General features: G+C 27.5%; 1 protein-coding gene and 1 long non-coding RNA gene across 2 annotated transcripts in view; one reads left to right on the top strand and one right to left on the bottom strand.

Annotated features, from left to right (window-relative positions):
• Window positions 1–23,319, top strand: part of LOC135954549 (uncharacterized) — an 82,839-nt gene that overhangs the window by 29,748 nt on the left and 29,772 nt on the right. The window lies entirely within an intron of this gene.
• LOC135954785 (brachyurin-like) lies at window positions 22,099–23,063 on the bottom strand. Its single transcript, XM_065505019.1, has one exon. The coding sequence runs from the start codon at window positions 23,051–23,053 to the stop codon at window positions 22,220–22,222; it is 834 nt and encodes a 277-aa protein (XP_065361091.1). The 5' UTR covers window positions 23,054–23,063; the 3' UTR covers window positions 22,099–22,219.

Below are 23,319 nucleotides of genomic sequence, written 5' to 3'. Positions count from 1 at the left end.
TGTTGTATGTGTCATACCAAATTGTTTATGTAGAAAATACCAAAAACATTTGTACAACAGTTGTAAAATTACACGACATACAACTCATACAATTTGTAGTGAATTGAATTTATATATGTTTAAGAACTAAAATAATTTTCATTCCCCCAACAAACAATAAACAGACACAGTACATAAACAGCAGCAGTTGTATAAACAAGGCATCTTTCAAACTAAATTTCTCTCACTGTGCTTGAACTAGAACACCAAATAGTTAAGAAAATTCTAAAAGCTAAAATAAAAGAAACATTTGAAAGGTACGAATACAATATTCACAAAAAGGGAAATCTATGCTCACTTCATATTCACTCATTATATTTTTTATGTTCTGTCGTGTTGAATACGTCTGCTATGGCGATGATGATTTGAAAATATAAAACCCAAGACAGCATCAACAACATTAACAACCCAAAAGAAAACAAAAACAGTAGTCAGAAAATCACTCATTATTCGTCAGCAAAATGTTTATAGGCATAAATACTCATACTTAATACACACGAACATATTGTGCTATACCCAGCTGTTCTAGGAGACTGTCCCCAACAAGTAATTTTACCTATCATTTAGGGTGACAACTAGTTACATAACTAGTTACCTGCATGTCGTTTTTGATTACAATGAAACTGTACAGTCCAATAACGCATTGATTGTAAAGAAACCTTCCCCCGACAAATCTCCAATTGATTGCTTCTGGTGGCTATATTAACTACTTTATAAAATGCGACTTTATAAAGTGACTACACTATAGGCTACTTAGAGACACTAAAGTGTCAATTAAATTCACACTAGATTACCTGGGATGTATAACTAATTGACTCCTTTCTGTACTAAAAAGAGCACATATGTTTCAAAATATCAAAAATATATCAATTGGAGTTAACCAAGTGATTACACACACAGGGCAACAAAATAGAAAAAATTTTGGAGGCTTTTTAAACCACTACACAATTTTGTGTATTGTGGTTCCAGTAGTACAAAAATGGTAAAATTTTTAAATTTTATGAAAAGATTTTTTTTAAAAAAAGTTTTTTTCTAAAATTGTGATTTTTTTGTACTTAGGTAACCATGATGCATCAAATCTATAAAGTGGTTAGTGAAGCCTTTTTTTGGTGTTGACCTGTGTTATACATTAGTGACAAATACTGTCTATAAGAGATACATTGACTACTTTCTTAACTGCTGGGTAGATACATTCATACATTCTTATATAGGAGAATGAACCATAACGATGGCAAACTCAAGTAAAAAAACAACACTTTTTATTTCGATTTTTTTGTAGTTGTTTCTATTTTCTTTCTTTTTACATTTTTATTTCAGATGACAGTTTCAAGGTTTTTGGTGAATATTTTTATTTGTGTGTTTATAAGTCCGCTTATTAATGTTACACGACAAGAAGAGAAAACAACAATAATAATAAGAAAATAAAATGAAATAGATCATAAATATTAAGAAAATAAAACAAAATTCTAAAGAAATTCATGATACACAAATAAAATAACAAATGGCGGACACAATACAAACATTTTGCTTAAAGTTTTCATTATTTTCCCAAATATACGCAATTAAACGCACTTTATGGTGCTTGCTTCAAATACTTGAATAATATTATTGAACCAATATTTTATGGGACTTTTATAGGATTTGCTATAACATGAAAATATTTTAGGGCATATGTACTTACTTATATGACTAAGGGTTCAGATATTTAGTAGTGTTGATATTAAACACTTGTATAAATGAAAAATGTAGTAAACTTTTTAATAACTATAGTAGAATACATTGTTTCCTAATGGTCTTGTGTTGTGGTGAAATTTCTGTGTATTTGCCAAACATAATAGCCCAATTCCCAATCTTGTGCATCATTTTATATGCATTGCATTTTTACTTCACACTGACAAATTATACAGAAATACACCATTGCATAAATTTTAAATACAAATAGAAAAACTTAGATTTATATAGCCTTTAATCCGTTTATAAATTGCGTTTTAATCGGCTCAGTAGTTTCGGAGTTATAATAACAAATTGAAGAAAAAAATATACATTTTGTGTTTTAAAAAACTCATGAAAGATCGAAAACTGCAGAAATTGTTCAGGTTTATTACTTTATCGCAAACCCACATATGTATAATAGCAACAATATGCGATATCAATCATATCGATTGATTCTTTTCAAATTTATTCCCAATTAAGTGAATTCGCCCATTTGCACAAAATTTTACTTTTTTATTTGATACAATTATTGTAGAAGGTAGAATCACTAGGGAGAATTTTCAATATTTACCCCTATAAAATCAAACTTTGATTTTGTTTTTTTTTTTAATTTTTTCATATTTTCTTTTGTTTGACGTTACAAGAATTGTATAATTGAGAATCTATTTTCTACTGTTGTGTCATGGTTTTATATACATAAAATTGAGTAGTTGATGTTCTTCTATCGATTGATTGAATTTTGAAAACATTTTCCCCATGCTATGTACAAATTTTCATAAATATATTGCGTTTCAATCGGCTCAAATTGGAGCAAAAAAATATGTTTTTTAGCTGAAAATATCAAATTTTTTTTGTTTTAAAAAAATCATGAAAAATCGAAAACGGCAGAAATTGTTTTGATCTATTGCTTTATCGCAAAGCCACATGTAATAGGAACAAAATGAGATAAAAATTAAAATCGATGGATTATTTTCGAATTTAAACACAATTAAGTGAATTCGCTCATTTTCAGAAAATGTAAATGTCACATATGTTTTGTTATTGTTACAAACATTTTATAAGCACATAAAATTTTCTGAAAATGAGCGAATTCACTTAATTGTGTATAAATTTGAAAATAATCCTTCGATTTTTATGATCGATATCTCATTTCCTATTACATGTGACTTTGCGATAAAGTAACAAATCTAAACAATTTTTGTCGTTTTCTAATTTTCGAATTTTCATATTTTTTTTTTTTAAATAGCTATTCTCACGCAAATAATATATTTTTTTCTTCAATTTGATATTATAACTCCGAAACTACAGAGCCGATTAAAAAGCAATATATGTATATGTGAAATTTTTTACATAGCATGGGGAAAATCAAAATTGAATCATGCGAAAGATGAACATTAACTACTCAATTTTATGTATATCAAACAAAAAAGTAAAATTTTGTGAAAATGAGCGAATTCACTTAATTGTGAATAAATTCGAAAATTATCAATCGATTTTTATCTTCTATATCTCATTTTGTTCCTATTAGATGTGGCTTTGCGATAAAGTAACAAATCTAAACAATTTCTGCCGTTTTTCTGCATTTTTCAGTTTTTTAAAACACAAAAATTTGATATTTTCATGTAAAAAATATATTTTTTGCTTCAATTTGTTATTATAACTCCGAAACTAGTGAAGTGATTCAAACGCAATATATAAAGAAATTGGAGGTTATGTAAATTTGATTATTGAAGTTACTTCAGTGTTTACTTCAATAATATCGGACTAACACTTTTTGAGTTATCATAAATTTTGTGGAGAAACATCTAAAAAAATTCTCAATTTTAGAAAAAAAATGTTTAAAAAAATCTATCCATAGAAATCAAAAATTTTGCCATTTTTGTACTTAGGTAACCACACGCAGAGAAAAAATATAATTGGCATGGTTACTGTAACCATTTAAATAGTGTTACAAGATTTTTAACTATATTATAGTCACAGTAACCATTTATATGATTGTGGTAACCATAATATGGTTAATTTATAATTCACATGATAGTATCAACCATATATATGGTTACAGTGAACAAATATATGTTTGTGGCAACCATATTTATGATGAATAATTTTATCATAATATGTTGTTCTCAGATTATGATAAGCCTTAAGCCGAGAGTAACATAATATGATAAGTCCTTCATCATATGAATGGTTGTCACAAACATATATTTATTTACTGTAACCATATATATGGTTGATACAATCAACCATATATAATAACCACTATAATATAGTTAAAAAACTTGTAACAATATTGAAATGGTTACAGTAACCATGTCCAACTACATTTTTTCTCTGCGTGCATGATGCATCAAATCTATATAGCGGTTAGCCAGCCCCGATATTAATAAATATATGAATATCCTTCCGAATATTTTTCAAATTTTTACCGTATTTGCGCGTAATCCTCTATATTAATTCTAAAATACTGAGTTACAAAAGAAAACTTTATTACAGAAACTTAAAAAGTGAAAATTGCAGCCTCAGTTGTGTAATTGTTGGACATTAAGCGATTCTATTCTTGTATGTTTATTCATAAAAATATATGTAAATGCATATTTTTAAAATATTTAATCAATACATAAAAATCTATTTCTAAACTTGACTTACTGTCTAAGTCAAAGTCAATATAATATATTCATTCGAGAACTCATATTCTGTTTGATATACATAAATAGTTTTAGTTTTACTTTTATTCTCGAACAAATTCAGATAGTAACATTCCTGATTTGTATCATGATTCGTGTGCTCAAGTAAGAATGTGAAGTGAAGGATATTTTTAGTAGCCATCTAAAAGCTCTATTGGATATTTTACTTTTATTCAAATTGAAATAAAATTTTCCTTCTACACCTACACGTGCTCAGCCACACCTAACGCTTCAACATATTTGTTCATTTTTTATTAATTTTTTTCTTGTCCATGTTCTGGTTTTGTTTGAAATTTATCGTTGTTGTCGTGGTTGAGTTTTAACATTTAAATCTACAAATTAAGGAAAAGTTCTACAGTTTTTTCTCACTATCCCTGCTACTGTTCTAGTAGTTGGGTATTTTGTTTTAAAGTTAATTTGAATTCCAAAGATGTTAAAAGGAACAAGCTACAAAATATCTAAATGTTAATCATACGCCTCAGTGGTTAGTATTTTTATTTTATGCAGCAATACATACACACCCGTTGAAATATTCGTAAAATCAGTACAATTGGAGGCAGGTATATTTAATTGAATCGTACAGTTTGTGAAGTTGTGATTTTACTTGAATTTATTTATGCAACATTTCTTGTTGTTTGCTAGTATTTGTTAGTATTTTATTAGTATTTGTTAGTATTTTAGACTTTTTACAGCATTGGCATAAATTTTGTTCAGATGTACTGTATCTATTATTTTTCCTGAGGAATTGTAAAAAATCGCGTTCGATTTAAAGATTTCTTCGAATATTTCTTAAAAAGCCTCAACCATTTGTGCTATTCTACTTTTTATTTCATTTGTTTCGAAAATAAATATCGTATGATAATTCTTATATTTTATTTTAAAGAAAAAAACTCATTATCTGATTTTTATTATACCCTTCACCTTCTTGAGAAGGGTGTATATAAGTTTGTTATTCCGTTTGTAATTTCCACAATATAATTTTCCGACCCTACAAAGTATATATATTCTGGATCCTTATAGACAGCGAAATCAATTAAGCCATGTCCGTCTGTCTGGCTGTCTGTTGAAATCAATTTTCTGAAGACTCCATATGTCTTCGGGATCCAAATCTTCAATAATTCTGTCAGACATGCTTTCGAGAAGTTTCCTATTTAAAATCAGCAAAATCCATCCATATATAACGGAGATATGAGCAAAAAACCGGGACAACCTCGATTTTTGATTTATATCTGGATTACTAAGTCATTAACAGGGAAACCAAAATATGCAAATGCATGTTTTTTCTGGTGAGTCTAATGAACACATGGATAAGATATTTACGCGTTTCAGAACTATTTAAGAATTTTGGCATCGATTTGTTAGTGCATATTTTTGCATATTTTACCCTTAAATTCATATTTTTGCATATATTTGTTTTAAGAGCATATTTATGTCATATTTTTGCGATTTTAGAGCATATTTTACTGTTTAATAGCATATTTTGACTTTATCTAAAACAAATTTTGTCTTACTTATTTTTAGCTGTTGTGTTAAAGTTTTTTATTTCTTTTATTTAAAATTCAAAAATAGATGGCTTTTCACGAAAAAAAAAATTTAAAAAACAATAAAATTTTTTTAAAATAAAAAAAAAAGAATTTAAAAAAACAATTCGAAAATTTTTTTTTTCAAAAAATTAAAAAAAAAAATTTTTTTGAAGTATAATTTGGTGAAGCGTATATAAGATTCGGCACAGCCGAATATAACTCTCTTACTTGTTTTAATATAAAATAAGCACTATTTTAATAATAGCGCCATCTAAATATCAAATTTTAGTTCTAATTCAAACTTAACCGTTCTAAGTGTTAAAGAAATATTGCCTTTTAAATTTGCTCCTGTAACATCAATTGATGTCGAAAGAGCATTTTGTATGCATAAAAATGTTTTCAGATCCAATAGACAACGATTTTTATTTGAAAATTTAAGTCAATTTTTTTTGGTTAAAAATTATGTAAAAGTTGGTTTTTTAAGAGCATATTTTTAAATTTTAAGAGCATATTTTAAAGGTTTTACTGCATATTTAAAGCGCTTAAAACACTTTTTTTAGAGCATATTTCCGGTTTCCCTGGTCATTAATATAGACAATATTGATATATAATGATCCTACAATGGGTCAAAATCGGGAAAAATATTTTTTAACCCGAATTTTTTTTCCATCAAAATTTTTTTTCCAAAAAAAAAAAATTTTAAAAACTAAAAAAAAAAATTTTAAAAAAATTTGGAAAAAACTTTTTAAAAAAAAATAAAAATTAAATTTTGTTTATCTAAAAATATTTAAAAATTAAGATTCGGCACAGCCGAATATAGCTCTCATACTTGTTTTAAAATAATTTTTCGATTTTTGTTTGAAAAAAATCCGTAATAATTTTTGTGAATGAAATAATAAACACACATGGTAAATATTAACTCAAAAAAGCGTAGCCATTATTTTTAGCACTAATTTGTTTGACGTTGTTTATTTTTACACGTGTTCTGTAATATCAAACATCAATAAATATAATAAAACGTAATATTGCTTTGGAATCATCCTAAATGAAGTAAAATAAGTTTTTGAAATAAATTTTGTGGTTAAGTCTCTTTCATTAATTACACAGGTCAACAGCAAAAAAAGGCACTATATAGATTTGATGCATCATGGTTACCTAAGTACAAAAATGGTAAAATTTTTTAATTCTATGGATAGATTTGTTTTTTAAATTTTTTTTTCTAAAATTGTTTTTTTAGATGTTTCTCCACATAATTTATGATAACTCAAAAAGGGTTAGTCCGATATTATTGAAGTAAACTTAGAAAAGTTCAAATGGGCGGCCGAATTCACTTAATTGTGAATAAATTCGAAAACAATCAATCGATTTTTATCTTCGGTATCTCATTTGGTTGCTATGAACAAATTCTGACGTTTTCGATTTTTCATGAGTTTTTTAAAACACAAAAATTAGCTATTTTCAAGTAAAAAAATATATTTTTTGCTTCAATTTGTTATTATAACTCCGAAACTACTGAGCCGATTAAAACGCAATTTATAAACGGATTAAAGGCTATGTAAATCTTTTATAAGTTTATTTTAATAATATCGGACAAACCTTTTTTTAGTTATCATAAATAATGTGGAGATATATCTAAAAAATTGACAATTTAAAAAAAAAACTTATCGATAGAATCTAATATTTAGGTCATATTTGTACTACAACTTACTTAGGATTTTCAGTGCGCAAATCGAATAAGAAAACTTAACATACCCCCCATTCCAGTGTAGAGAGTGTTAAATTGAAATCTATACCCAAATTAATTGAAATTACTATTCTCAAGTTAAAATGAATAAATTGTTCAAGTGGAAGACATTTCTTTAATCTTTCTTGTTTAATTAACTTGTGAAAAAGGAAATATAAATAAAATTAATTTTGTATATAAAATTACAAAAATATTTTAGTTTAGTATTACTTAATACAAGGTTTAATAACATGTTTAGACATGAAATCATTGGTGTTTATATTAACAGTTCAAGCTAGAGATTAAATAGCAAGACTTTTTCTGCAATGATTAAGAAAAATCACTGAAATTTGTAAACAAATGATATATAAAGCTCCCATATGAAAAATGTCGGATTAGCTTCAAAAATTCTTAACAAATATGTGTAATCCTAACATAAAACATATTTCTAAAACTGAAAATCACTCTTCTTTTAATGAAACCTGAAATATCAAAAAATCAATATAAATTTTACAAAAGTTTATTACAATGCAGCGATAAATGGAAAACAACCCTAATGTGGGTAATAGAATTTTTAATAATATTGCGTGATGCTTGGGTACCTTAAAGGCTTTTCATGTATTCCAGCTATAATTTTATTGAAATACATTTTATTTACATAAAAATTGTTCTTAAATACTTTAATACTATTTTAATGATTAAATCTCAAATGTATAATAATTTACAATTGTAGTTTTTATATTAAAAAACAAAGTTTTTTTTCATTGCATTAATTATATGTAATCTCAAATGTATGTACCTGTCACATTCTTATTATTTTATAATTCATTTTATAGAATTAAAATATTTTAGAGTGTGTGAGAGACAGACGCCTAAGTTTGCATTAGGAAGGGAACATTTAAATTTTATTCTGGATATTCATAAATAATAACGTTAAGTTGAATTTTACATTTGATTTTTAAACTTTTCTCAAAAAGCTTGTTATTCTGTTCGATATCATGGGAATGTGAGAATCCATATCTGTGGAGTTTGGACAAAACATCTTAAGTGGAGATAAGAAAATATCTTAGTTTTTTTATAATAAAACTAACTTTTCAAAACGCTCCGTTTACACTAATCTGCTTCTTCTTACGAATATTAGTTTCTGAGATATCATAAAAAAACAAATCTACTTATTTGGAGTTGTTGATGATTTGTTTTTGACAAAACAACTTAATTCGCAAAAACTGTTGAATTTATCGATAATTATTTTATTATTTATCCTTTGTATAATTCTTTGAGACAAATAATAAAGATCTTCAAGGACAAATAATAAAATATTGATCCACAGTTTTTTCGCTTTCCTGAAAAATTTGAAAATTCGACATAAGTTGTTTTGTCAAAAGTTCACAGATATAAAAAACTACACAGGTCAACAGCAAAAAAAGGCTTCACTAACCACTATATAGATTTAATGCATCATGGTTACCTAAATACAAAAATGGTAAAAATTTTTAATTCTATGGAAAGATTTTTTATTTTTTTTTAATTGTGACTTTTAGATGTTTCTCCACATAATTTATGATAACTGAAAAGGGTTAGTCCGATATTATTAGTTTCGAAGTTATAATAACAAATTTAAGCATAAAATATATTTTTTACCTGAAAATAGCAAATGTTCGCTTTTTGAAAAACTCATGAAAAATCTAAAACGGCAGAAATTGTTCAGGTTTATTACTTAGTCGCATATAATAGCAACAAAATGATATTTTGCCACATGTCATGGGAATAAAAAGAGATATAGATCATAATTATCGATGGACTATTTTCGAATTTATTCACAATTAAGTGAATTCGCTCATTTTCACAAAATTGTATGTGCTTTGAGTGTAAATTTTATATGTGTTTTGTTTTTGTTTTTACACTCAAAGTACACTTTTTGAGTTATCAAACGTCTAAAAAATATTTATACTACTGGAACCACAATACATTAAAAAGCCTCTAAAATTTTTTCGATTTTGTTGCCCTGTGCTATCAATGAAATTGCTGTGAAATCGTACATAATCAAAATTTCCATCTCTGTTCAGCAGTATCCTTTAATAGTTCGTATGTTTTTAAAATCTCGCACTCCTTTTGTTCTAATTTGGTTTAACTACATACATGCGTCTCTATGTGACAATATTTTACAATAACTGTCTATGTGTTCTAAGAGTTTAAATGTCAAAAAAGGAGGAAACGAAAGTAAACAATACATAGTTACATACATACGTGTTACGTAAGTATTTATTTGTATTTAGTTGCGTTCTTTGTAAAAATAATAATCTTTAGGAATCTCTTGTGGAATTATTGGCTTAATTCAGCTTACGACTGAAGGAGAACAATAAATTAGAATGACAATAAAAGCTGCTTCAGTTAAAGATACAACAACAAGTACACACCGACATTTAAGATAAAAGAGAAAGATTGTCAGTCACTTAATTGCCGGGGTGGATGTTGGCTTAGTTGGTGGATTCTTTTAAATAGAACAAGGTTTATCTGAAATCATCACGACAATAATTAACGCGAATAACAGTTAAGACAAAAGTTCAAATTTTATTGGAATAATAATTGTAAAAAACAATGTAAGAGTTACAAGGAGAATGCAGATTATGTACCTATGCATATTAGGGTTGCCTTTATATTGAATTTTGTCCTCCACAAAATTATACTCCGTCATCTAAAAACCAATATTTTATGATTTGGACAATGTCCTGAAAATTTAAAAAATTCCAAATACGTAAATCAGCAACACAAAAAACCTATCTGAAATTAAATAAATTATTTTAACAAATTTATAAACAAAAACTACTTATATCTCCTTGAAATACGTTAATTTCAAACAGAATAACTAAAACCTTATTAATTTGCTGTTTAATTTCGGTTAAAAACTAATTCATGCTATGATGTGAGAACATTTTTATATATGGGGGATTTCATGTCAAGTGAACCAACTTTTAAAATCGATATCTTCCGATGAAATTTCAGTCAAGAACTCTATGAGTTAGAGGGGGTCAAATTTGACATTTTGGCCAAACATGTGTTTTTTTCATCCATGTAACTACTCATTACCTATTGTTCTTAACAAAATGTGTCCCAAATAGTTTAGAATGGTATTTCTTCAATCTTTCGAAAAAATTATTTTTTTTTTAAATTTTTTTTTGCGAAATCGAAAACCTTTTTGACTTTTTTTCATTTTTTTCTCAAAAGAAAGCTTAGATATTTTCCTTGGAGACCTACTTGGTCACTTAGTGGGATGCGAGTTCGATATCTATCAAAATAAATGTTTTGTAATAGATTTTGCAAAAATAAAAGTGTCTGAAAAATAATTTGATCTGAAAAATAATTTGGTCTTTATGTTCCAATCACAGGGTAATATATTTAAAAAAAATAATAAGTTCTTTCGAAACATTACTGTTTAAAATATTGATCGAAATAAGGATATATCGTACGTGACATAAAACGGAAGTAATTTTGAGGTACATGTAGAGAAAAACTAAAAAAATTAATACAAAATATATATTCGGTTTAAATAAACAAGTTGATAATAGCAAAAAAACAATCAGAGTCAAATTCATTTCATACGACATTGTGGGCTTAGTTTTCGCCGCCATTTTAGCCTAAAACATACCAATTAAATTAAAAAATTAAATACAGTCAATTTAAACTATTATATTTGTACTTAAAATGTTGTAATAAGCTTTAAATACTTTCACATAGTAACATTTTAGTGTTTTCTCTTATTCAAATCATCTTAAAAAAAATTTCAAGGGTTTTTACTAAATTTTGTTGTGATCAGTCCATAATTTGCTCATTTACTTGGTGTAAGGTATGATATGACTATACTTTCTTGTTTTAATTGGATTTTTTTCAAAATAAATATTTGTTAAAATGTTGCTACTTTGAAACAAAACTCGAAATTTCGAATAAAATTTGGAACCTCTAAGATTTATCCAATTTTTATAAAATTTTATGCATTTGACTTTCAGACGACGCACAGTGGGGTCAAATGCCCCTTTTTACGGATTTATTAATATCTCAACAAAAATAATAGCGACGCTCGCAAAATTTTACGTGGGTAGCCCTTAGGAGGGGGAAGTCAATTACCCACCATATAAAATAATTATTAACTGTGCTATATCTATAGAACTACAATAGTTATGCACACTAAATTTGCTGCGGGTAACTAAACTGAAATAAAGAAAAGTTATTGGTAAAAGTTTATTATTGTTTATCTCATTATAATACAAGAATATAGCCACGTCCAGGCCTGACTCACACGTGACTCTCGTATTATTAATCGCAACACTTGCACATCTCTTATAAAACAAAAAAAATCAGTGACAACAACAACAACGACAGCAATAAAACGTTTATCAGAATCGCAAAGTGCTTTTTGATGGTAGACTAGCTGAAGCTTTTACTAATTTACATATAACTTATAAGGCGCAGCGATGCGCAACCTAATTTTTTCTGAAACAAAACTAACTGTCCAGGCTTTTAAATTATATTAAATTATCTGCCCAGCTGAGTCCAGCTAATAACTTTATGTCCATTTGAACTGAAAAAATCCATTTTTTTTTTGCACTTCCAATATAAAAACTAATATCAAAGCCACTTCCACAAATAATTCAAATTTAAATTTAACCAAAACATATCAATAAATACCTGAAGTTGATGGTTGCATAATTAGATTTGTTAATTTTTTTAAATTTCCTATCACAAATAGTATTTATTTGCGCAATTTTTAATTTTTTTTTTATAAATTTTTTAGGTTTTTTTCTCACAATATGTAATTTCAACACGTGACTATAAGAATACCTTTTAATATTTCACATTCATTTTTTGCCTGCTAATGTAGAATTTTGTGCTCTTTATGCTGGCACTTTCAGTTTTCTCGATACTTGAAATTAGTTTTTTCAATTAATCCGCAAAATTAGTATGTTTGGCCCCTCTGTGCGACGGAGCACAATATTAGACCGTAACACCACTGAAAATTTAATAATTCCTATATAAGAGCCACCCTAATTTACAAAGTTGTAATGCCACAACTGAAAATCTACATTGGTTTTATTTTGAAATCCTTTAAGATGTGAGATTCTTACAATTTTGCTTCAACACATCAAATAACACTTTTATTAGGTTATCTGCCAATAGTAACATAAACATAAATTAAAACGCTTTTCGAAAAAATAAAAAAATATATATTCCCTCTGTCTGCCATTGCACAGTGGTTTAGAAACTTTTTTTTTGGAAATAATTCGGTATCTCGGGAACTGTTGGAGATATTATTACAAAATTTGACATGGTTAGAGCTCAGGTGTTTTTGAGTTGAATTACATTTGTTCAGCTTCCTACGGGTAATACGGGCCAGTTTGTGCCCCCTCAAAGTTGGTCACCTCGGGTCTCAAAATTTTTAAAAAAATCCCCAAAAATTCATTTATGATCCGAATGAGCTGAAATTTAAAATATAAATAGTCCTTGAGAAGATCTACAAAAAATACGCTTACATGTGTAGGTTATCTCCTTCAGTTGAAGAGATATTTAGGTTTATTTATTTTTTTTTTTTAATTTTGCTCGATTTTTTTTTGTTTTTTAGATATGGCGGCCCCACGGAGGGTCGAATTTTTTTTTCAAAATATCAGCTACATTGGCAATAAAATTCTAAATAAAAAAAATAATTAAAAGTTACACGCATCCAAAGTTGGAACATGTAAAATGGGTCTAATTTTTTACGATTTTTCCTAAAAAAGTCCCTATATTTTTTCTTTTGTAGAAACAAATTTTCTTTGGGACTATATACAATTTTTATATGTTCCGGAAAGAAAACTTAATGCAAAAGCACGTAAAGTAAAATTGGGCTCACTTAAGCGGACACAGTATCCCCCAGACCTATCCAAACTTGGACAATTTTAAAAAAAATATTTAGGTTTCAGTAAAAAATTCTAAAAAGGCAAAGCACCGATCCTCGAAAAGGTTCCGTATTTGTATAACCCTATATGTTGCTTAAATACTTAGAAAGTTGTTTTACTATCACACGGTAAATAGCGTCACAGTAGGCACTTTTCTAAAAAAACTCAGTTTTTGGAACACATTTTCCCCGTTTTAGGAATTTCGGTATTTGAAAATAAAAAATGTCAAAAATTATAATGTCATTAATTTAAGGACATTTGGATCTAAATTAGTTCCCAATTTTGTTATGACATCTTTAACCGTTAAAATTTTACATTAAATCAAATTTTATATTTTTATTCGTGGAAAATCACCATATGAAAGTTTTTTTAGTTTTTAAGGTAAATAAAGTCCCAAAATTTTATAAAATTATTTAACTTTACTAAAATATCAATCCTCAGGTCATAATGTTTTCAACAGTATCAAATACTTATATAAAAAGCCTTTATTTACTCCTTAGAAGTTCCACAAACCTTGCCCGCTTTGACAAATTTGTATGATTTTTCATATAATGCGTGCAAAAATCTGTTACACTAAAATTTCTGTTAAGTCAGTATGTGTTTGAATTCAAAATTTACATTTGATATGTTAACAACATTTTGTACGCATTATATGAAAAAATGTACAAATTTGTCAAAGCGGGCAAGGTTTGTGGAACTTCTAAGGAGTAAATAAAGGCTTTTTATATAAGTATTTGATACTGTTGAAAACATTATGACTTGAAGATTGATATTTTAGTAAAGTTAAATAAATTTAAACATTTTTGGGACTTCATTTACCTTAAAAACTAAAACAATATAATATGGTGATTTTCCACGAATAAAAATATAAAATTTGACTTAATGTAAAATTTTAATAGTTAAAGATATCATAACAAAATTTTTAACCAATATAGACTCAAATGTCCTTAAATCAATGGCATTAGATTTTTGGACATTTTTTATTCTCAAATACCAAAATTCTTAAAACGGGGAAAATATGTTCCAAAGTTTTTTCAGAAAAGTGCCTACTGTGACGTTATTTAACGAGTGATAGTAGAAACACTTAGTAAGTATTTAAGAAACATATGGGGTTATATAAATATGAGGATGTTTCATAGATCCGAGCATTGCCTTTTTAGAATTTTTTACTCAAACCGAAATTTTTTTTTAAAAATTGGCCAAGTTTGGATAGCTCCTCTTAAGTGAGCCAAATTTTTCTTTACACGTTTTTGAATTAAGTTATCTATTCTATATAGCCCCGAAGAAAATTTATTTTCTACAAAAGAAAAAATATATGGGCTTTTTTGGGAAAAAACGAAAAAATACGACCCTTTTACAAGTTCCAACTTTGGATGCGTATAACTTTTTATAGGGAACAGATAATTGTTACCAAGTTTTTTTTTATTTTATTTAGAATTTTATCGCAAATATAACTGATATTTTAAAAATTAAAATTTAAATAAATTTTCAGTTTGTTGTTGATTTTGAATCCATAAATTTAACTTGTGGAAAAAATAAGATATACATATTAGGGCGGCCCTTAATAAACGAAAGTTGGATTTTGGCCATTCTCACCCCCCAGTTTGGTGAACATTAGTAAAAAAATCATCCTGAAAAAAATTTAGGTAAATCGGTTGGGGTTAAGACGTGCCGCAAGCCCTCTGAAGTTTTGAGATGCATTTACAAGGGGAAAAAATGCATTTTTTTCAGTTTTTGTAAAAATTTTGCCATTAAAAAATTACTTTTGTAATTTAATTTAAAAGAATCGAAATCTGCGTAATTGTCGTTCTAAAGAGATATAAAAAACAGAAATCGGTCAAAAAATGTTAAAGTTATTAAAAATTCGCCAGGCCATTAACGTGTCTCAGGCCACTAGAACATGAAATGTAGGAGCAAAATTAATATATTTGGATAAATATTAAAATAAAAGCTCATTTTTACTTAAAATATGTCCATATTTACTTGTATATGAGTTTTTGTCTTCGTAGGATACCATTAACCTATTCTTAGGTATGAACAAATAAATAAAAAAATTTTAACGGCAGTTTCAAAACTCCATTTTCAAATTTTTAAAAATTTTGTTAAACAAATTTCAGAATTTTTTGATCATCTCATTGGGATTTATTAAGAGTATAATAGGGAATAAAAATGTGAAAAAATTATGAAAATATCTCTTATAGTTTTTCCGTACCTGCGATTTAAATTTTGAAATTTTCGAGAAAAACCAATTATTTGGCAATTTTTAGGCGAATGAGCTCTATTTCGTTACTCTTATGAATTTTAAGCAAAACTTATTCAGAATATTATAGTCCAGATAATTCTAAATATACTCTGAAACTTTTACTAAAATCGGAAAATGCTAACCCTTAAATCGTGAAGGTCAAAGGTCAAATTTTTCAATATTTGGAAATTTTTTTCATATAATGCGTACAAAATGTTATTAACATATCAAATGTAAATTTTGAATTCAAATACATACTGACTTAACAGAAATTTTAGTGTAACAGATTTTTGCACGCATTATATGAAAAAACGTACAAATTTGTCAAAGCGGGCAAGGTTTGTGGAACTTCTGAGGAGTAAATAAAGGCTTTTTATATAAGTATTTGATACTGTTGAAAACATTATGACCTGAGGATTGATATTTTAGTAAAATTAAATAATTTTATAAAATTTTGGGACTTCATTTACCTTAAAAACTAAAAAAACTTTCATATGGTGATTTTCCACGAATAAAAATATAAAATTTGATTTAATGTAAAATTTTAACGGTTAAAGATGTCATAACAAAATTGGGAACTAATTTAGATCCAAATGTCCTTAAATTAATGACATTATAATTTTTGACATTTTTTATTTTCAAATACCGAAATTCCTAAAACGGGGAAAATGTGTTCCAAAAACTGAGTTTTTTTTAGAAAAGTGCCTAATGTGACGCTATTTACCGTGTGATAGTAAAACAACTTTCTAAGTATTCAAACAACATATAGGGTTATACAAATACGGAACTTTTTCGAGGATCGGTGCTTTGCCTTTTTAGAATTTTTTACTGAAACCTAAATATTTTTTTTAAAATTGTCCAAGTTTGGATAGGTCCGCTTAAGTGTCCGCTTAAGTGAGCCCAATTTTACTTTACGTGCTTTTGCATTAAGTTTTCTTTCCGGAACATATAAAAATTGTATATAGTCCCAAAGAAAATTTGTTTCTACAAAAGAAAAAATATAGGGACTTTTTTAGGAAAAATCCTAAAAAATTAGGCCCATTTTACATGTTCCAACTTTGGATGCGTGTAACTTTTTACACGGACGAGATAACTGTTACCAAGTTTCTTTTATTTTATTTAGAATTTTATTGCCAATATAGCTGATATTTTGAAAAAAAAATTCGACCGTCCGTAGGGCCGCCATATCTAAAAACAAAAAAAAATCGAGCAAAATTAAAAAAAAAAATAAATAAACCTAAATATCTCTTCAACTGAAGGAGATGACCTACACATGTAAGCGTATTTTTTGTAGATCTTCTCAAGGACTATTTATATTTTAAATTTCAGCTCATTCGGATCATAAATGAATTTTTGGTTATTTTTTTAAAAATTTTGAGACACGAGGTGACCAACTTTGAGGGGACACAAACTGGCCCGTATTACCCCTAGGAAGCTGAACAAATGCAATTCAACTCAAAAACACCTCAGCTCTAACCATGTGAAATTTTGTAATAATATCTCCAACAGTTCCCGAGATACCGAATTATTTCCAAAAAAAAAAGTTTCTAAACCACTGTGCATTGTTTCACAATTTCAACAAGGTTTGCTTTTGTTGTCTTTTTGATTTCTATTCTTAGAATACAAAATAATTTTGAATTATATTTCTCAAAACTGGTTAAATATATGATATTTACAACAGATCTTATACATAAATATTGCAGCGCAGAAAATATATTCCAGTCAGCAAAGTATCTAAATTACAAAAAACGAACTTGAGCGAGAGAAATAGATTTACTTCATATTAAAATTAAGAGTTCGAATAACTCTACAAATTTTCACAATTTTATTATTTTTTAATACAATAAATTTGTACTTTTTGTAATCACAATATTCTATATTTGTAATATTTATAGGATATTGATTCTTCAATATATGTAAATTAGTATTAGACTATTATTTATGTAAAGTCAATGAAAATTGTAACACTGAGAAACTATTAGGTTTAAATTGGTTTTTATCACAGCATCTTTCTTCGGCTAAATATTAAAAACACACAAAATATACTATTTATAATAAATATGTATGAGTAATCTGCATGACATGACATGTGGTACAACACTACGGGTAATATTAATAATAGCAATATTAGTTTTGTGTCGTCATTTTTATTATTTTTAAATTATTACTATATGGGAGGAGCCCACAGTGGGGCAGAATCGAAATTTTTTGGAAATAAATCTGGCATTTCTAAACGGCTGGTCCGATCGGGATAAAATTTGAGTTGGGTGTAGCCAAGGAGTATTCAAGTTTAAGTTAATTAAATGGGCCCTACAAAATGGTTTTATATCAAACATTCTTAACATTTAATGTGGTGACTTATGGAAGTTAGTTGTATCTATTGATAAGTAAGAAACTTGTTACCATTTTCATGCAGTTTTTTAAGGGCGCGACATAAATAAAACTCAATTACCCAAAAATTTTAAATGGGCAAAAATTTAACTTTTGTTCTGCGGCTCCTCATGTTTATGTACATATATTTATTTAGAGTAAATTAGAAAACATATTTGAATACTTATGATATTCCAATGAAAGTTCAATCACTAAAGCTACTTAATATGTATAAAATACAATATTATTGGACTTTTTTTTATTCACCCACTAACTATTTAGTTGCCATGTGTAAATTAGTAGTTTAGATTTTATTAGTTTATTGTAATCGAATTGAAAATATAATTGTCAATAATTGAATTTATATTTACAGTGGCATCATTAAACATTAAATAAATATGTGCTTTAGTCAATGGCCATTAAAATCGTATTGCAAGTGTAAAATTTAAATTAAATTTGTTTCATATCAATAACAGCTTAAATCGATAATCAAGATTTAAAGATAAATCAATTTTAATATCATGATACCATAGGAAATTGTTGATCCACTAATTCAGAAATAGAGCCATTAGGATTTTTCCATTTTAATTTCGAAAAAATTCGCGATTTTATTTGAAGGAAAAGTTTAAACAAGATAACACTGTGCAAATTGAAAAAACTGCCAAGCGGGGCACCCGGCGGGTTGAACTAATTCGGGTACTGAATTCAATGGTGCTAACCGTTTTTTTAGGTTAGCTCGTATTTTCGAGTTATACCGTTATTTCAAAAATGGAGGAGGTTGGACAACATATATTCGCTTAATTCAAAAACGGTTTAGTTTATTGAATAAAATGAAAAAAACCGAAATTCCGCATTAAAAACCTTTAAAATAGAATGTTTTTAATCTTCGCAGGCGTTTTAGAAATATAAATTACCTTTAAGTGAGGACTAACAGGTTTTTAATCTTCCCAATCGTTTTAGAAATATAATTTTTTTTTTTGTAAAACAAAAAATTATTTTTTAGCAAAATTTCGAAATTTTTGTTTTTTAAAACGGCATGAAAAATTGGAAAATGAAGCATATTGAAATTAAGTTAAAAACAAAACCAGCTCTAAATGATTAAAATCTGTCCACAAATTTTGATTTTATAAACAAAAGATAAAGCAAATATCCCCTAATAACATTTTTACATTTTTTCCCATATTTTTATAAAAAGTCTTCTATAAATTTTTTAATTCTTACAAACTGTATAAATTTTTGAAAAGAATACATAATTTCTTATGCGCTGATATATAATATGTATATCTTATCTTTTCCACTAGTCAAATTTATGGATTCAACATCAACAACAAACAGAAAATTTACAGAATCTTTCCGTTTTGTAAAAACGGCACTGCATTGCCGACTATTGCAATACTAAACATAGAAGAACACTGTAGGATGTAGCTAATTACTACAAGTTATTTATTTAAACTTTTGTGAATAAAATAAAAAGTTGTGGACAGATTTTAATAATTTTTATTGGAACTTCGTTTTCTATACGTGTAAAAAAATTAAGAACGTATATGCATTTTCCAATTTTTAATGCAGTTTTAAAAACCAAAAATTTGGAAATTTTACCAATAAATTATTTTTTTTGCCAAAAACATTAAAAACTTGTTAATCCTCACTTAAAGGTAATTTTATTGCGGAATTTCGGATTTTTCAGTTTTTTCCAGAAACTAAACCGTTTTTGAGTTACGTGGATATATGTTGTGCATCCTCCTCCATTTTCGAAATAACGGTATATTTCGAAAATACGAGCTAACATTAAAAAACGGTTAGCACCACTGAATTCAGCGTACCCGAGTTAGTTTAACACACTGGGTGCCCTTCTTGACAGAAAAAAATGTAAATTTCGTGCACAGGGTAATTAGAGAAGGATTCTCTTCATAAAATAAATAGAATATAGTTCTTGTTTACAGGATACGTCACGTTTATCAAAATACCATTTTTTGTTGTTCACATACTTAGCACTCACCAATATCTCATGGAAGATTGTGTGATCGCATTATTTTTTGCTACTATTTTTGAGTTATTGAATTTTTAATTTGTGATATTTTCATAATGCCCCATATTCTGTCATTATGGACATATCTCATTTGTACGGAAAGTAAAATTTTGTACATTTACAAGTGAATAAATACTAGGGTATTCAATCGATTAACCGATTAATTTTGGAAGGTTAACCGTTCCAATAATTTAAAATTGCCGATTTTCAAATAACAAATAAACCGATTAATTTGTGTCGATTAACCGATTAACCGAAATTCCTTTTTTTTGCACTATAACATATTTTGTTTTGTATTTATTTTTCCGTTTCAATTCAAATAGTTACAAATTTCAAATTAAAATTACATATTTTTTCGAACATCCAAGAACCATGTTTAGTGAGTATAACAACTGATATATTTAATTTACATGTATTTGAAACATTGTTTGTATTTACATGTATAGACGTAACTTTTTTTGAAACGAGTCTGTGATCAGAACTTAACGAAACTATTGAAAGTATTCAAAATCTAAAACAGTCCAAAAAGTACTCCAATGGTATACAAAGAATTTTATATGCTTAGAAAAAACTAAAAAAAGAACTGAGATATTGGATATTCTTTATCGTGCGATTCGATTTCTTCAGCATCTTCAATCAGCGAGAGAGTTGTTTCCAAGTCAAGTTTTATTAAATCTAAAGAAATAATCATTTAAAAGGAAAACATTTAAATTATATTCTTTTTTAAAAGACTATATTAGATTTCACTAAAATCCTAAAAAACCTCACATGCGTATACAAAAAGGATCTCAGATAACATATTTGCTATTATTTTTTGGTTGAATTGTAATGTTTTGTTTGTTTTTTATGTTTTTGTACACAAAATTCGTGGTTGTATTTTCAATTTAAAATTAAAATTGAAATTATTCAGTTAACCGAATAAATTTAAATTAACCGATTATTAACCGAATAAATCTACACCCCGATTAATTATTTGCTCGATTAACCGATTAAACCAGAAACCCGACTAATTGAATTCTAATAAATACGATATTTTTTTGGAATTTATATTTATGAAGAGTAGCTTAATTGTTATATGCATGAATGTTTCATTATTGCGTTTTAGTTTTGTTGTTGTGACCCTAATGTCCTATATATATAGGACGACTTAAAAAAACACTTTTTTCAATAAATTTTTAAAAACTCTAATTACACTGTTTTTTATTTCTCATTTGCTTGCAAAATAATACAAAAGTTCTTTTAAAATGATCAAGCTCAAGCAATCGGCATATTTGGGTTAAGATTGTTTAAAGAAATTTAAAATTTAAGGTAGAGAACATTTCCAAAAGTGAAAACAAATAATTACTCCTTCATATAAAGGAAGGATTAGGATTAGTAGTAACAGCAAATGCGTGTTAAATTAATAACAAAAAAATAAAATTAATAAAATACAAATATTTAATTACAGCCCATGAATATTTTTTTCAATTAAAATTAAATCGTGAATAAAATCGTGAGTTTCACAAAATATTAAACAATAATAAAAGGTTAAAATCTGTGTTTTTCCTGAGTTCTTTGAGTGGAATTCATGCTATCATTTACAACATAAGGACGAAAATTATTAACTCAACGCATAACTTTAGTAGATTTTAAAGTCATAAACAAATATCAAAAATAACAACAGAATAAACATATCGAAAGTATTTAGAAATGAAGTAAAATTACAATTAGAAAAAGTATAGATACAATAATTTGTAATTGCAGGTCTTAACGTATTAGTTCACATTTGGGGTCTAAGTTTTTTTAATAAATTCCAAATTTGTATTTAATTTCGCCTGGCTTTAATGTTAAGTAATTTTGAAATGCTTTATTGTTGTTTTTAATATTTTATTTGGAAAATTCATAGATACATTTTGAGTTACAAAGTGTTTTTTTTATTTTGTGAAAATTTCATTTATTAGTAATAATAAATATTATATGAACTCCACTATGGGCTTATAATCCCTGTTTTTGAATATATCCATGGCATGTATGAAGTTACACGGGTAAATCCTGATGACCATCCTCTATCACAACCAAGTACGAATCCGAATGATACAATCCCAATTAGAACATAATCATCGCCAACCTTAAAGGCTAAAGGACCACCAGAATCCCCATTACATGTTGCTTTCAAAAGTAAACCATAAGCACATATATTTGTTGATTTAATAGATCCGAAATATTGTATGTAACAGATGAAATTTGGTTGAATGCAAACATCAGCGTAACGAAGAATATTCGTTATATTTGTGGCAGCACTACTTTCTTTGCCCCATCCAGATATTCTAGCCATTTCACCTGCATACGATGGGTAGGGTCCAACATTTTTGGGTAACTTTATATTGCTAATATATTCGTTGTAGACGACTGCTTCCGTTAATCGAATAAGGGCAATATCATTATCTAGAGTAGCCTCATCATAATCTTCATGTACAATGAAGCTAGCTTCATTGACTGTAATTCGTATTTGGCCCACTTCATTCGGATCATCGATATTGGTGGCTCCCAGTAATACAATAGCTTTAAAAGCGCCTTTTGCACAGTGACCAGCAGTTGCTACGTAAATGTTGGAAATTAAAGAGCCACCACACCAGTATTTTGAATTACCAATGTATATAATTAAGCCAACTTGGTAGGGGATTTGTTTTGGTACAGCCGCATTGCCATTAACAATGCGTCCATTGGATTCGCCATTGCAAACAAGAGGTTCGACCAGATCCTGCGATGCAACTGCTGCGACTGCAAACAAAACGAGAGCAATTAAATGCCTGTAATACATTGTTAACTAAAAAAATGATTTTGATTTATATTTTGTTGTTTGCCTTAATTATTTCCCTTTTATATAAATTTTAACATTAATTTTCTATTGAAATTGTCTGCCTATCTTATCCATTTAATTTTGATAACATGACCATTCGAATGGCTGATTAAAAATATAAAGACTTTAAAACTACACATGCGAAATATTATCAAAATCGCTGTAAAGGAGCATTGAACGAACACAAAGAGTTTAAATATTCGTCGAAAATACAATAAAACACGCTT

The sequence above is a fragment of the Calliphora vicina genome, chromosome 3, assembly GCF_958450345.1.
Source record: "Calliphora vicina chromosome 3, idCalVici1.1, whole genome shotgun sequence".
Taxonomy (NCBI): Eukaryota; Metazoa; Arthropoda; class Insecta; order Diptera; family Calliphoridae; genus Calliphora; species Calliphora vicina.
This window is presented reverse-complemented; position numbering and strand designations above follow the sequence as displayed.

Excerpts from the sequence above, each read along its gene's own strand:
- LOC135954785 (XM_065505019.1), bottom strand. The coding sequence starts at position 23,053 with ATGTATTACAGGCATTTAATTGCTCTCGTTTTGTTTGCAGTCGCAGCA.